Consider the following 12,636-nt stretch of genomic DNA (forward strand, 5'->3'; position numbering starts at 1 on the left):
TAGAATTATTATTTCATCATTCCATACAAAAAGACAGACAACTGTACGAGGGAGAAAAAAAAAGAAAACTGGAATGCTTGGAAAGAAAAAAGGGGCCCATAGTAGCCTAGCCATAGATAAGAGGCATATTGCACAGAACCTTTGGATTTTTTTGGTGTCTTTTCTCTTTCTCTTCTTCTCTGTTCCCTTTGCTTTGCTTATGTTCTTTTTTAACTTCTCTCGGTTTTCAACCCTTTCCCTTTTGTCTTGTCTGTCCCCTTTTTTGGTTTCACATTCAAGTTCAATTCATACACACATGCAGGCACACACACACACAGACATACACACACAGACGCACTCTTCTCTCTTTCTCTCTCTCTCATGCACACACAAAACTTTCATTTTCGTTCTCATCTCATTTGGATCCCTGGATTTCGACTACCTAATTTGCTAGCGAGAAAGGAAAAAAGGGGTGTGGGAGGGAAGGGTTTATGGTAGTGAGGATCGTGCGTAGAAAGAAAAGAAAAAAAAAGGTGTGATTTCATGCATGCATGTATGCATGGGTGCTAGCTATAAATGCATGTTCCTAAGGAAACTGCATTTATTTGCCACCAAGGCTGGGGAAGTTCTTCTCGTCAACAGAGACAGTAGGACCAGCAGCAGCGGCAGGGCGCTCGGAACGGGGACCGTTGCCACGGCCGCCACGGGCACCGCGACCACCACGGCCACCACGGCCACCACGGGGACCAGGGCCACCAGTGCGGGGAGCCTCAACGAAGCGCATGTCGACCTCGAGGATGTTCTTCTCCTTGCGCTGCTTCTCGCGCTTGGCCTTGTCCTCCTTGCCCTTGATGTAGGCGTCCTCCTCCTCGGAACGCTTGAGCTCCTTAGCGGCGGCCCACTTCTTGTCGAGCTTGGTGCCCTCGTTGGCAGCACGGACAGGCTTGGCGCTCAGGTCACCCTGGGCGGCCTTCTCGGCAAGGTAGTCGGCGTAGGACTTGGACTTGTCGGCGGGCTCCTCGGCCTTCTCCTCGCCGGGGGTCTGGGGCTCGTTCTCATCGGTCTGAGCAATGTTCTCACCGGCCTTCTCGTCGTCCCAGGTCTTCTCGCCGCTCTGGTTACCCCAGCCCTGGTTCACCTGCTTGCGGGTGTCGCTATCAAGTGAATCATGTCAGTTTCGATTGGGTTCAATGACTTGTTGTTCCCATCTCGAAAGATGGACAAGACGGAAAAGAAAAGGCTTACGTCTGGCCGGTGCGGGACTGGCGGTCGTGGCGGACACGCTCACCACGGTCCTCACGGGCGCGGAATCCGCGCCGTTGGGCGTCCTTCTCATCGGTGGGCTTCTCACGGTTGTTGTTTCTGCCGGCGTTGCGGTCACGGAAAGCTGAACATCGAAATCAGTCGGGAATGGACTTTGCCAAGAGTCGGAACCCAATGTAGGCGAAGATACATACCGGCCTCGTTGCCAGTGGCACGGCCACCACGGCGAGAGTTGTTGTTCTCACGGGGCTGGCTGGGGGCCTCCTTGGGAGCGTCCCGCTTGCCAACACGAGGAGCCGGCCTGTCTACGGCTTTCGTAGGGGGCTCGGGGGCTCTGTTGGGGTCGAGTTCAGGGTCATTGCCTGTAGTTGCGCAGCGCGTGCAAAAGCACGCTCGAGGTTAGAAAATGGTGTAATCCTTCTCACGAATTCGAAGTATAGATGGATTGACGGAATGCGAAACAGAGAGACCAAGGCAAGGTGAAAACACGATAGGTATTGCAAAGTGCAGGGTAGAACTCAGGTATAGGTAGGTAGGTAGGCAAGGGAAGGGCGAGAATTACCAAGAAGCTCGTAGAGGTTCTATTATTGGAAATAATATGTTAGCATTCGCATGTCTTGATATTGAAGCTGTCGCTTTCTCTCCCGTCTCGTCTGTGGTGGTGATGGTGCGAGTGGTGAGAGCAGGATAGATTTGTGCACTATTCCTGGCTTCCCAAAAACCCCGCTCGTTGCAATGCAAGTGCGCTCCCCAACCCAATCCCACCAACATCCTCATGTCAATCCAGTGGTTGAATCTTCCTTCCCCCAAATCGCGGCTTCTTCATCACCGCTCACGCAGCACAGACGGACAGGTAGGAGAGAACGACAGCCATTCTTTTTTTCTTCTAGCAACGCACCTTGGACCGGACGTCCGCCATGACGCCTGGTTTTATGCGGGGCCTTCCGGGGAAGGCTCTTTCTTATCGCAACAATTCGGTCCGACGGAGCGGGCGGGGAGAGTCGACACAGGCAGAAACCTCGACGACGAACGGTATCTGACCTCTCCTTTGTTTAGGGGGGGATAGGATAGGATGGTGGTTGGAGTGAAGGGGCTTGACTGGACGGTGGATGGAGGCGACGTTTGTGGTTGCACTCGCCCGATCCGGTAAGGTGCGAATTGCTGCTAAGCGAATCCGGGAATGCGGCCTATGATTGGTCCACAGCAGCTAGGGCTTAGGGTAAAACACCAGCGGATGACGCTGAGATGATGCTCTGCATCGCTGCCTTCAGTTTGGCTTACGCTCTACAGTATGTAAGTTAGTGATGGGATGTTGCTTTTTTCTTCCCTTCTCTCTCCCCTACAGCAGTCTGGGGGTGATCTGTAGATCACTTGCCATCCCAATTAAATTCCCCTCTTTTGCCATACGTCACTACTCAGCTCTTCTCCTCACTTTTCCTTCCCCCCAATTGCCGAGCTCCGTAGCTGGTCACCTGCCACTCCAGGTACTTCCCAAATCGAGTAGATACCTCCTCCGAGAGCTCTCCGAGCTGTCCCAAGAGGGATTCCATCCACACTTTCTCTCAAAACAGAATCAGTAGCGAAAGGAGCCATGGGAGTAATAAATGGAAGAAGCCGAGAAAAGATGATAAATAATTTATAAGAAATGAATATGACTGAATGCAATGCCGCAGGGATGCAACATAACCCAGACCAGCAAGAAATACAAATGCAAGCCACCGTTTCACTGCAGTCCAAATCATCAACATCACCATCACCATAACTAGGAGAAAAAATCATCATATAGTTATGTCCGCAAGAGCTGAGAGTAAAGAGTGCGAACCCGGTCCAAACTGCACCGCAGTCTCCCTCGGGCCCATTATACCAGTCATGCATGTACACAAAGAACCATGTCCCAACTTTTATCGCGGCCTGTCTTTTTCTTTCCCTTTTCTTTTCATCTCCTTTCCTCCGCTCATCCCGCGCCCATTGGAACAAAGAGCCGACCGCTTTTTTTTAAAACCAGTTTTAAAGGCGTCAATCAATCAATAGCGCCACAGCAACAGCAGAACAGCAAGCGAACCAATATAAACAAATGGTATCAACCGCAAACGCCAGGCAATGCTTCAGAGTTTCAACTTTTGTCTTCCAGTCATAGAAGAAAGCTATGAAGGAAATCCGTCAAGCGTGTCCCCCTCTTCCGACCGTGATGTTCCCTCGAACAGAAAGGGCTGATCAGTGCCGGAGATGAGAGTACAAAAACACAAGAAACAAACGGGTTAGTGGCGGGTATTATTCTGCTCGTAACTGAAAGGAGTCTGGAAATGCATGCTAGCACTCAATCCAAATGGATCGGCATCCAACATAGGCTCGTAGTTCCCCATGAGGTGGTTGGCATTGCTATAGGCGCCATTGGCTCCCTCTCCCGCATGTTGGGTGTATTGGTTGAGATTGGGAGCCCCCATGGGGTGAGAGCCCGCCGGCACAGACGCGGGATTGTTGTAGCCGGAGACGTAGGGCGAGGCACCCACTGTAGAGTCATGCTCCTCGTCGATCATGTCGGCCTGGGCATCGTACTCCTGTTCTATGCGGACATTAACCAAGGGGTTCAATACCACCACGGACCTGGAAAAGAACAGCAAAACGACGATGGAGTCAGCTTACCCAGTTGGTCATAGTGCTTCTGGAATGGCGATGGGTAGTACGCGGAGGGGACGCGGGGAGCTCGGGGATTCGTACCACCCGGCATGGCGGCCTTTGGGTCGGTCGACTCCGGCTGGCCGATGCTCATCGGCGGCGAGGTTTGGCTGATATTCCGCGAGTGGGACAGCATCTGCGAGCGCTGCTGGGCCTGAGGATCTACCCCAACCGGCGACATCGCTCCCTGGAAGGGGAAACCCGGGGACTTGGCGTGGGACGGGGAGGAGACATGGGACGGAGGCGTGGCCTGGAACTGTGGCGACGGAATACCATACGCACCATCACGATGTTGAGCCATGCCGAATGGCTCCTTGGGAGCGATGCCAGGATGCCGTTGAGCCGAGGTTCGGTTGACGGCAGCGCGCTCCAGGGTGGAGGGAGGCTTCGCCGCCATTGGGGTGGGCTTACCGGCGCCCGCGCCAGGGGCCCCAGCCTTCAGTCGCAGCTCTGCTTGCACATCGATTCCTACGGTCGGTCAGTATCTCAGATATGGGACATTGGATCGCCCCGAGGGCGCTTATCAGGAAGGGGAATTCCAAGCGTGCAGTTGGGTATGCGAACGGGGAGAACCAACCTTTTTCGAGCAAGATCCGTTCGAGCAAGGAGTTCTTATAGCGCAGCATCAAGCATTCATCAGCCGCGCTACGATGATTCTGCTGAAGGGTCTGCAGGGAGTCTTCATTGCGCTTAATGGTGGACTCGAGCTGGCGGATGTACTCTGTGCGACGTTCACGGAAGGCAGCCTGGGCCTGGCGGTTGCGTTGCTTCCGCTCCTCCGAGGTAGCATAGATCTGACGGCGGCGGTTAGCTTCAGGTTGGGGAAGGGATGGAACAACAAGGGTTTTCCAGAAGATAGATAACACAAGAGATAAAGGCTGAAGGAGGGATGGGGTAAGGTGCAGATGAGATAAAGGGGACCGCAAGAATGGAGGGATGTGACAGGACGATAAGGATGAACAATCGCAATGATAAATGATAATAATAAACGCAGTGCGGGGCCCCGGACTGGCACGCAGGGACAAATCACTGGGGCAGGAAAGGGGGACTGAACAGCGATAGGCACCAACAGGACAGCCAGTGATGATGCTGGATGAACACCAAAAGACGTGATGGCTGATGATAGATAGATAAAGGTAATGGAAATGAGAGATAAGGGAAAAACAAGCAACGCCCACCACGAGGTATAAAAAGCCAAAAGGGTCGATCTGGATCCGGGGAAAAAAAGAACATTGAGGACAGCCACCTCGAAAGATTTCTTACGTACTGGTTTTCTTCCCCCTTTGCGCTTCTGAGTTTGGGTCACATCTTGCATCAGAATCTCCCCTTCGGCCTCAGGTGTGGATACGGCCGAGCTGATCGAGCCTTCAGGCAACGGCTCGGTCTTGGGGACAACCGGCTCAGTGGCCGGGTTGTCATTTTGTGTGGAATTGCTCGTCTCAACCATGGAGACCATTGGATTTGGCTATGTATGAAGAAGGGGGGATGTGATTTTAGCCTTGGTTTCTTTTTTGTTTGCTGGCCGTCTGCTGCCTGTCCGGGGTGGCCCAAAGACAGGTCGGTTATGGGATCCCCCCCTTGCGTGCTCGATGGATAGAGAATGACGCACCCAACAAGAAATCCGGGGGCGTGGGATATTATAAAATTAGCAAGGAAAGGAAAAAGAAAAAGGGAACAAAAAAAACAGCAGAAGAAAAGGGCAGATGACGACGGCTGGAATCGAATATCAAAAGCCTCTTCTCTGCTCTTTCGTCTCCTTCTCCGAAAGGCCGGTCTAACAGAACAGCGGACTTAATTTCCCCCTCACACGAAATAGGCGCGGTGAACAACCAAAAGACCAAATGGTAATAGAATACACGACAGGTAAAGAAGTTAGCCGGCGGGGTATGGAATCTGATAATTCAGACGCAGGAAACGCGCGGCTGGGCGGCAGAAAGGGACGTGCGAGGGCTGGCAGAGGGTCGCAAGGAGGCCAGCGGAAGAGGTGACATAAAGGAAATTGATGATGGAATACCCAGATAGCCAGCAGGTTCGGAGGGGAAGCAGGAAGGAAGCGCAAAAGACAGTGAGAGGGGAAGGGTGGAAAGGTGAGAGTGGGAAAGATGTGAGGTAAAATTATTTACTAAAAAGAACGGGGATGTTATTAAAGGGAAAAGAAAAAGGTCGAATAAGGGCCTTCTCTTGGTCCAAGCCTGGTGGGTTGGAAAACTCGAGCACAGAGTGGGCAAAATAATATTTAATGGGGACAGCAGAAGGAAGGGGAAAAGAAAAATTAAAAAATTATTCTTTTTTCATTTTTCTTTTGGCTTCTCTTCGAACTTTCCTTTTGGGGTCAAGGCAGAGACTTTCCCCTGGGAAAAATCCAGCTCATCCCCATCCACTCACAAGAGACGGTGCAAGAGAGTGAGAGGGGAAAATGGACCGAACGGAACGAGCTTCGGTTTCGCCGCCGCTAGAACCTCTTTTTGACTTTTGACTACTTTTTGACGCCTCGTCTGATCTTTACTTTTTCTCTCTTTTAAACAACTGATGCGCTCTCTCTCGCCCGTCTGGTTTCCTGTTTCTTCTATGGAGTAGTAGTTCTACGCATTCTTCCTTGCCCCTGCTTTAGTTTGTCCTTCCAGCATCAAGAACCACTTTCCCCCCTCATTGCCCAGTAATCATTCCCCTCCCCCCCCCCTCTCCTCTCACTCCCATTGCTTCTCTGTCCACTCAGGTCCTCGATGCGATTCTTTTCCTCCTTGCTAGGCGGTTGTCCTCGGCCGCGGGACCAACTTGAGCGAGATCCACTGCAAGGTCAGACCCAGCCGAAGATCCGCCCAGGGTGAGTCGTCAAACTCGTCACTGCCTCCGTGGTCCAAGTTACTTATGCCCTATTCGAACGGGCTTACTCCTCTGGTGCTGCTGCTGCTGCTGCTGCTGCTGCTGGTGGTCCGTCCGCCAGGCCATGCAGGCTCCGAAACGGAGTGGAGAGGCAGGAGAACGTGTTGTTGTCCTTTTTCGTCCATTCCGCTTTTCTCGGAAGTGGCTACTGGGGTGGATGCGAGCAGCCTTTGGAGCAATGCCATTGTTGAGTCGGTACCAGCTAACTAGCTCGGTCTGGTCCAGAACTGTGTCAGTACTCAGTACGTAGTATCTACCTAGGCGATAAAGTAGATGCCTGTCTTTATTTCCCTATCTATCGACAAGTCATGAGGAGGTTTCTCTTCCCCCTTTCTGGTGGACACGTCGTTAATATCTTCATCATGCCGCGGAGATGTTCCGGCAGGTCAAGACAAAGTTTTCCGTGGTTCAGCTGGGGCGGATTCCTTGTCCTGCTGTCGTACGAACTCGGGGGTCTTGCGTGGACACAACACAAGGTTCCCCTTCTATCCTTACTCCTCCTTTCTCTTGAAGGCGGTGGATTTATGATTGATCGATTGATTGAACCTCGGTCCAAGTACCGTGGCAGGAAGTAATCCCACAGTAGATGCTCTGGCCAGAGGTCGTACGGAAAGCCTGGGACTCTTGGAGACAGTAGAGACGAGGAAAATCACGCAGATCCAGCTGGACCAAACCCAAACGGGACAAGGTGAATACGGCAAAGTTTCGTCCCTGACCCCGTGACCAGTGGCCCTTTGGGGGCATAATACGGCATGATGACCATACGGTACCACGAATCCCATCTCGACTAAATTGCCTTTCTCATCCACCTAGAATTCTCTCAGGGTCTGGGATGAATCCTACAGAGAGATACCAGTACTTAGTAGTAGTCTGGTCTGGTCGGATCCCAAGGATATCGAGTTGGATGACTATCCTTGGCATGTCTGCTTTTAGAGACACTAGCCAGCTTCTTCCAATATTGTATACAATGAGCACCTGATCGGACAGCCGAACTTCCGGTTTCTTTACTCCCTCAACTGAAACCAGTCAAACCACCTCCGTTCGACCAACTAACCCAGGATGTACCTGCAGGACAACCAGACTAGACAGCAGACACTATGACTGTCTCGGTATATACAAAGTACACTGTAGGAGACTGCCGATGAAGGAGGTCTCCGCTAGCCAACCACCTCGAGGGCCTCGCCTATGTCCCGTCATCGTACGTCGCCCCGAGACTCCGCCTCAGGCTGCCAGCAGCTCTTTTGGCCAACCCAAAAGGCAAACAGCAACTCGGCGAAGACGGTGACTGTGACTTGACATCACGAGGATCCGCCACGGGATCATCTGAGGATGATGGGCTGATCGGATGGAATTCAATTCCTGTGCCTTGCTGGGAGGACTTGCGGCGACTACCGATGAGCAGCAGCAACTATTGACCAGATCTTTCTTGGCAGCGTTGGATTTGTTTTCTGCTGCTGCTGCTGCTGTGTTGGAGGATGAATATCAAATTATAGAGAGCGTACCTCTGTACTCCGTAGACTAGAATGTATCTCCATCGGAGTATCTGGTTCTAGACTGAGTGTTCGAAGTTCGAACATGTTAATCCCCATCAGGTTTGCCAGTGACAGCGCCTGGACCCTGATGTCATTTCCTGCTCTTCTCTAACCACACTCACTCCCTACTACTGGACCCTATACTCTTTCTTTCACTCTACTCCGGTACATCTTCACATACAATCATTGCTATTCCAAATGTCAGAACAATTGTCACCAAGAATCAGCATCACTTGCATTCCCCATCCACCAGTCCCCTGAGCGCAACTCCGAAGAAAACTAAAGAATAACCGCGGCGATCGGCTTTCCATCGGCTCTTCCCCCACCACCAAAAAGATGGACTGAACTGATTATTCATTCCTGTTCTTTCTTTTTTCACATGAAGACCAAAGAAAAACTTCCCCAACATTATCCTCAGCTCTCATCGTCACAACCTCCAACTCATTCCACCTGTCAGACTTCCTTTCCCCCCTGCATCATCCTCCACCTTGAAAAAAAAGGAACAACACAGGGGCTTCAATCATTTGCGCCGATGCAATCCGTCTCCGCCCGCCGCCATCCATCAACTTGATCCCGCCGCATCATTTCCCCTCTTCCTCCCCCTCGGCTATTGGGATCATCAGTCATGGCCTCCTCATCGGCCCCCTCCGCCAACATTGGCGCAACCCCCCAACCAGAGACTCCGGTTTCCACACAGACATCCGAAAAGGTTTCTGTGGATGACCAGAAGAAACCCGACACGACAACCCCGAACAATGCCCCCTCAGCAGAGAACCCCGCGCAGCAACAGCGCACGAACGACAACAACGATGATGACGATGACGATGATGACGAATCAGAATTTGATGAATTAGACGGTACTTCTACATACTCTATTCAATATAATCTATATCCTCAACTAATAATAATGTAACAGAGGTCCTCGACAACTTCAAACCCAAACCATCCCCCGCCCCCGCTAAACCCGATGTCGCGCAACCGTCAGCCTCCGATGACTTCGACGAGGAGGCTTTCCTCCGCCAACTCGAACAAGATATGGCGAACATGATGGGCGGCGGTGGTGGTGGCAGCGACGCCGCCGCCGCCGCCGCCGCTGCTGCTGGCGCGACCGATAACAACGACGGTACCCTCGACAAAGACGCCGAGGCATTCGCCAAGATCCTCGAGGAAAGCGGAGTTTCGCCGTCGGACTTTTTGAAACAGCTCGTCGGAGACGTCATGATGAAAGGCGACGACGACAACAGCACCACGGCCGCCACCGCGGGGTCTTCTTCCTCTGCAGCTGCACCAGCACCATCTACAGGTGCTGGAAACACTGCCGCGCCCGAAACCTTCAACGATACCATCCAGCGCACGATCGAACGGATGAAAGAATCCGGCGACAAAGCCACGGCGGCAGCCTCGGAGGACGACATGTCGGATGATCTGGTAGCGCAGCTCATCAAGGCGATTGAGGCGGGGGCGTCATCAGGCGAAGGTGGGGACGAGGGCGATCTCACAAAGATGTTCATGGGCATGATGGAGCAGTTGTCGAATAAGGAGATCTTGTATGAGCCGATTAAGGAGCTTGATACGAAGTTCGGGCCTTGGATTAAGGAGAATAAGGGCAAGGGGACAGTGTCGGATGAGGATATGGCCAGGTATGAGAGGCAGGCTGGGGTGGTGAGGCAGATCGTGAGTAAGTTTGAGGAGAAGGGGTATTCGGATGAGGATCCGAAGTGTAGAGAGTATGTGTGGGAGAAGATGCAGGAGGTGAGTTACCCCCCTTCTTATTGTTATTGCCAGTGATTCTTCGTTGGGAATATTTCAGTACTAATTGGAATGATCATAGATGCAAGCTGCGGGTAACCCGCCTGATGAGCTGATTTCTGCTCCTTGGATGGAGGATCTCAAGGGCCCGGGTAGTGGTGCTGGCGGTGCCGGCGCTGGTGGTGTACCTGATTGTCCACAGCAATGATGAGCAGTACTAGCAGTAGACTAATAATATATATACATTTGGCTGTGAGCTAATGTTTCTGTTGAGACAGACTCGATGTTTGTGACATCGTTCATAAGAGCTACTCTAGCATGATAATTATACCACCCTACTACCTAGTATTAGTAGTAGTCAACGCCTCTACTGCATGCTATGCAGCATAACAAATGACATCAAACCAACAAATCAACGAGTAAGATCACTAGAGACAGAGACTCTGAGATCTGGCTATTTATTATATCGTGCTATATCGATCTTTATTCTTGATCACTAGTAATTATCTTGATAGATAGTTGTAGCTTCCAACCAGATTACCCAACCCCACTCTATACTATACAGATTCGGTCCATGCACGCCATTGAACGCCAGTTCATATCCTGTCCTGTCATGCCATGATTTTGCCCTGTCCGTGAGAACCAATTTGATAGTAGTGACGACGATAGTCCCATTGACCCGCAACAAGACAAGTCTAATATCCATATCCAATACACAGGCACATAGAATAGAGGCGATGATCACGACATATCCATATCCTGACTATGAGCAAACTCGCCACTTGACCCAGGGATATTATTTTGACCATCATGCCCTGCTAGATCCATAAATAGATCGTCGTATTCTTCCTCGTCGCTGAATGAGGTATTCATTCCACCATTGCTTCTACCACCTGAATCGAACCCTCTTTGGTGATGCTGCTGCTGCTGATGGTGATCCAAATACTCCAGCCGTTCCATCTCAGCCGCTTGTTCTTGCAAGTACTCTTCCAGAGCATGTGCATCGACATCGTCTAAGCGAGCATTTGTTAGTATTGATCATCACATATCACCACTAGATGATATCTTGCGTAAAAGGAAACATACCAAATCCATTCAAGTACTCCCCCTCCTGTTCCTCCTCCTCAACGACACCCATCTCCTCCGCCCTTCTCCTCATCATCTCCCCCCACCTCTTCTCCTCCGCCACATGCTCCATAAGCACCAACTGCTCGCCGCGATTCTCGAACCGCCCGTCATCCCGATCCCGCTTCACGCGATTCAGAAACAGATTCCGTCGTGCCGAGGGAGACGCAGATGATTTCATGTGCTTAGACATCGGGTTGGAGATGGTATTGGCGTAGCGGTGGGCATAACTGGGGGAGGACTGGATGTTTCTTTGCCTTCTGCTGCTGCTACTGGCGGAGAACTGTTGGTGTGGTTGTTGTTGTGGCGGTGTTGGAGACGGTGGCGCTGATGCTGATATAGAGGGGAGTTTTGTGGGCGTTGGAATCGTGAAGGGACTGGATGGGAGGTTAAATTGGGTGTTGTTGGAGGTGGAGGCGAAGATGTTGGGTGTGGGTGTGTTTGGGAGGCGGCGCGGTGAGAGGGGGGATGGTCGGGTGGGTGTATATTGGTGCTGTTGAGGGGGTGGTGGTGGTGATGATCCTGGTTGCTGCTGCATGGGGAGGGTGGCGAACATCATTGTGGATGTCTGTCTGTCTGTCTCTAGGTGATTGATTGATTGAATGATTGATGTATGTAATGCGATTCAAGCGGGATGGATGGAGGGTATGTCAAGTTTGTAACACGTGGAAGTAATGAGGATGTCGGTACAAGTAGAAATTGGAATCCTTGTTGTTAGTCACTCATGCGACACAGATAGAGACAAAATAGTTGTTCAATACTCGCAATATCAATCCAATCGTAACTATCCAGTTGATGATAGTAGAGATGGTTGTCGGCGGCGGAACACCGTGAAAGGCGGCAGGGATTCGCGAGCGCGTCCGACACGACCCCACGTGCCCACTAGCCCGCTTCGGGATATATACCATTCCTCAGGCTGCCAGGCACCACAGCATCATTGACACCTCCGCTGTGCGACGCATCATATGTAGACGGACCATATGATTATGCGGTCCTTTACATCGTACATAATCATGATTGATCTATTCCGAGGGTGTTGATGGTTGATCAGCTCTGTGATACCACTGCAGTGTCGTTGTAGAAGGGGAAATTGGCGTTGGGGGCCTGATCTCCCATACTCCTTATTTTGAGTAGCTATAAGATGGAGACAGGCACGCTGCTATATGGTGCTGCTGATTGAGATAGACCTAGATCTACTTGGATTATGCATGTGGACGATAAACTCGCATTGCAGGATCGGATTTTCCTGGTGCAGTGTTCACTACCGGCGTATGGGTGGACCAAGACATGTCACTGATACTGCTAATTCCTACCAAAGTTGTCTGATCGAATAAGATGAAAGACATGGGATGATCAGACGCAACGACGTATAACCTGCAACAACCGGAAGATTACACTGTAGAGCATATCTTATCTAGCAAGACTACTA

General features: G+C 51.4%; 4 protein-coding genes across 4 annotated transcripts; 1 reads left to right on the forward strand and 3 right to left on the reverse strand.

Annotated features, from left to right (window-relative positions):
• Window positions 1-580: 580 nt before the first annotated feature.
• Window positions 581-2,161, reverse strand: stm1 (putative telomere and ribosome associated protein Stm1; the record flags this gene model as incomplete). The annotated part of the gene is made up of 5 exons (XM_067626801.1): window positions 581-1,133; window positions 1,225-1,366; window positions 1,437-1,604; window positions 1,805-1,823; window positions 2,141-2,161. 5 exons carry the CDS (start codon window positions 2,159-2,161, stop codon window positions 581-583), a joined length of 903 nt encoding a protein of 300 aa, XP_067483391.1.
• A 1,339-nt stretch (window positions 2,162-3,500) lies between these two features.
• On the reverse strand, window positions 3,501-5,374 carry ASPBRDRAFT_116541 (uncharacterized protein; the record flags this gene model as incomplete). The annotated part of the gene is made up of 4 exons (XM_067616990.1): window positions 3,501-3,805; window positions 3,886-4,386; window positions 4,496-4,712; window positions 5,186-5,374. The coding sequence occupies 4 exons, from the start codon at window positions 5,372-5,374 to the stop codon at window positions 3,501-3,503; spliced, it is 1,212 nt and encodes a 403-aa protein (XP_067483392.1).
• A 3,492-nt stretch (window positions 5,375-8,866) lies between these two features.
• On the forward strand, window positions 8,867-10,350 carry pex19 (putative peroxisomal membrane protein receptor Pex19). Its single transcript, XM_067624184.1, has 2 exons — window positions 8,867-9,190; window positions 9,250-10,350. Exons 1-2 carry the CDS (start codon window positions 8,959-8,961, stop codon window positions 10,119-10,121), a joined length of 1,104 nt encoding a protein of 367 aa, XP_067483393.1. The 5' UTR covers window positions 8,867-8,958; the 3' UTR covers window positions 10,122-10,350.
• A 473-nt stretch (window positions 10,351-10,823) lies between these two features.
• On the reverse strand, window positions 10,824-11,766 carry ASPBRDRAFT_51807 (uncharacterized protein; the record flags this gene model as incomplete). The annotated part of the gene is made up of 2 exons (XM_067626802.1): window positions 10,824-11,095; window positions 11,169-11,766. 2 exons carry the CDS (start codon window positions 11,764-11,766, stop codon window positions 10,824-10,826), a joined length of 870 nt encoding a protein of 289 aa, XP_067483394.1.
• Window positions 11,767-12,636: the final 870 nt, after the last annotated feature.

The sequence above is a fragment of the Aspergillus brasiliensis genome (genome assembly GCF_001889945.1).
Source record: "Aspergillus brasiliensis CBS 101740 unplaced genomic scaffold ASPBRscaffold_2, whole genome shotgun sequence".
NCBI classification, from domain to species: Eukaryota; Fungi; Ascomycota; class Eurotiomycetes; order Eurotiales; family Aspergillaceae; genus Aspergillus; species Aspergillus brasiliensis.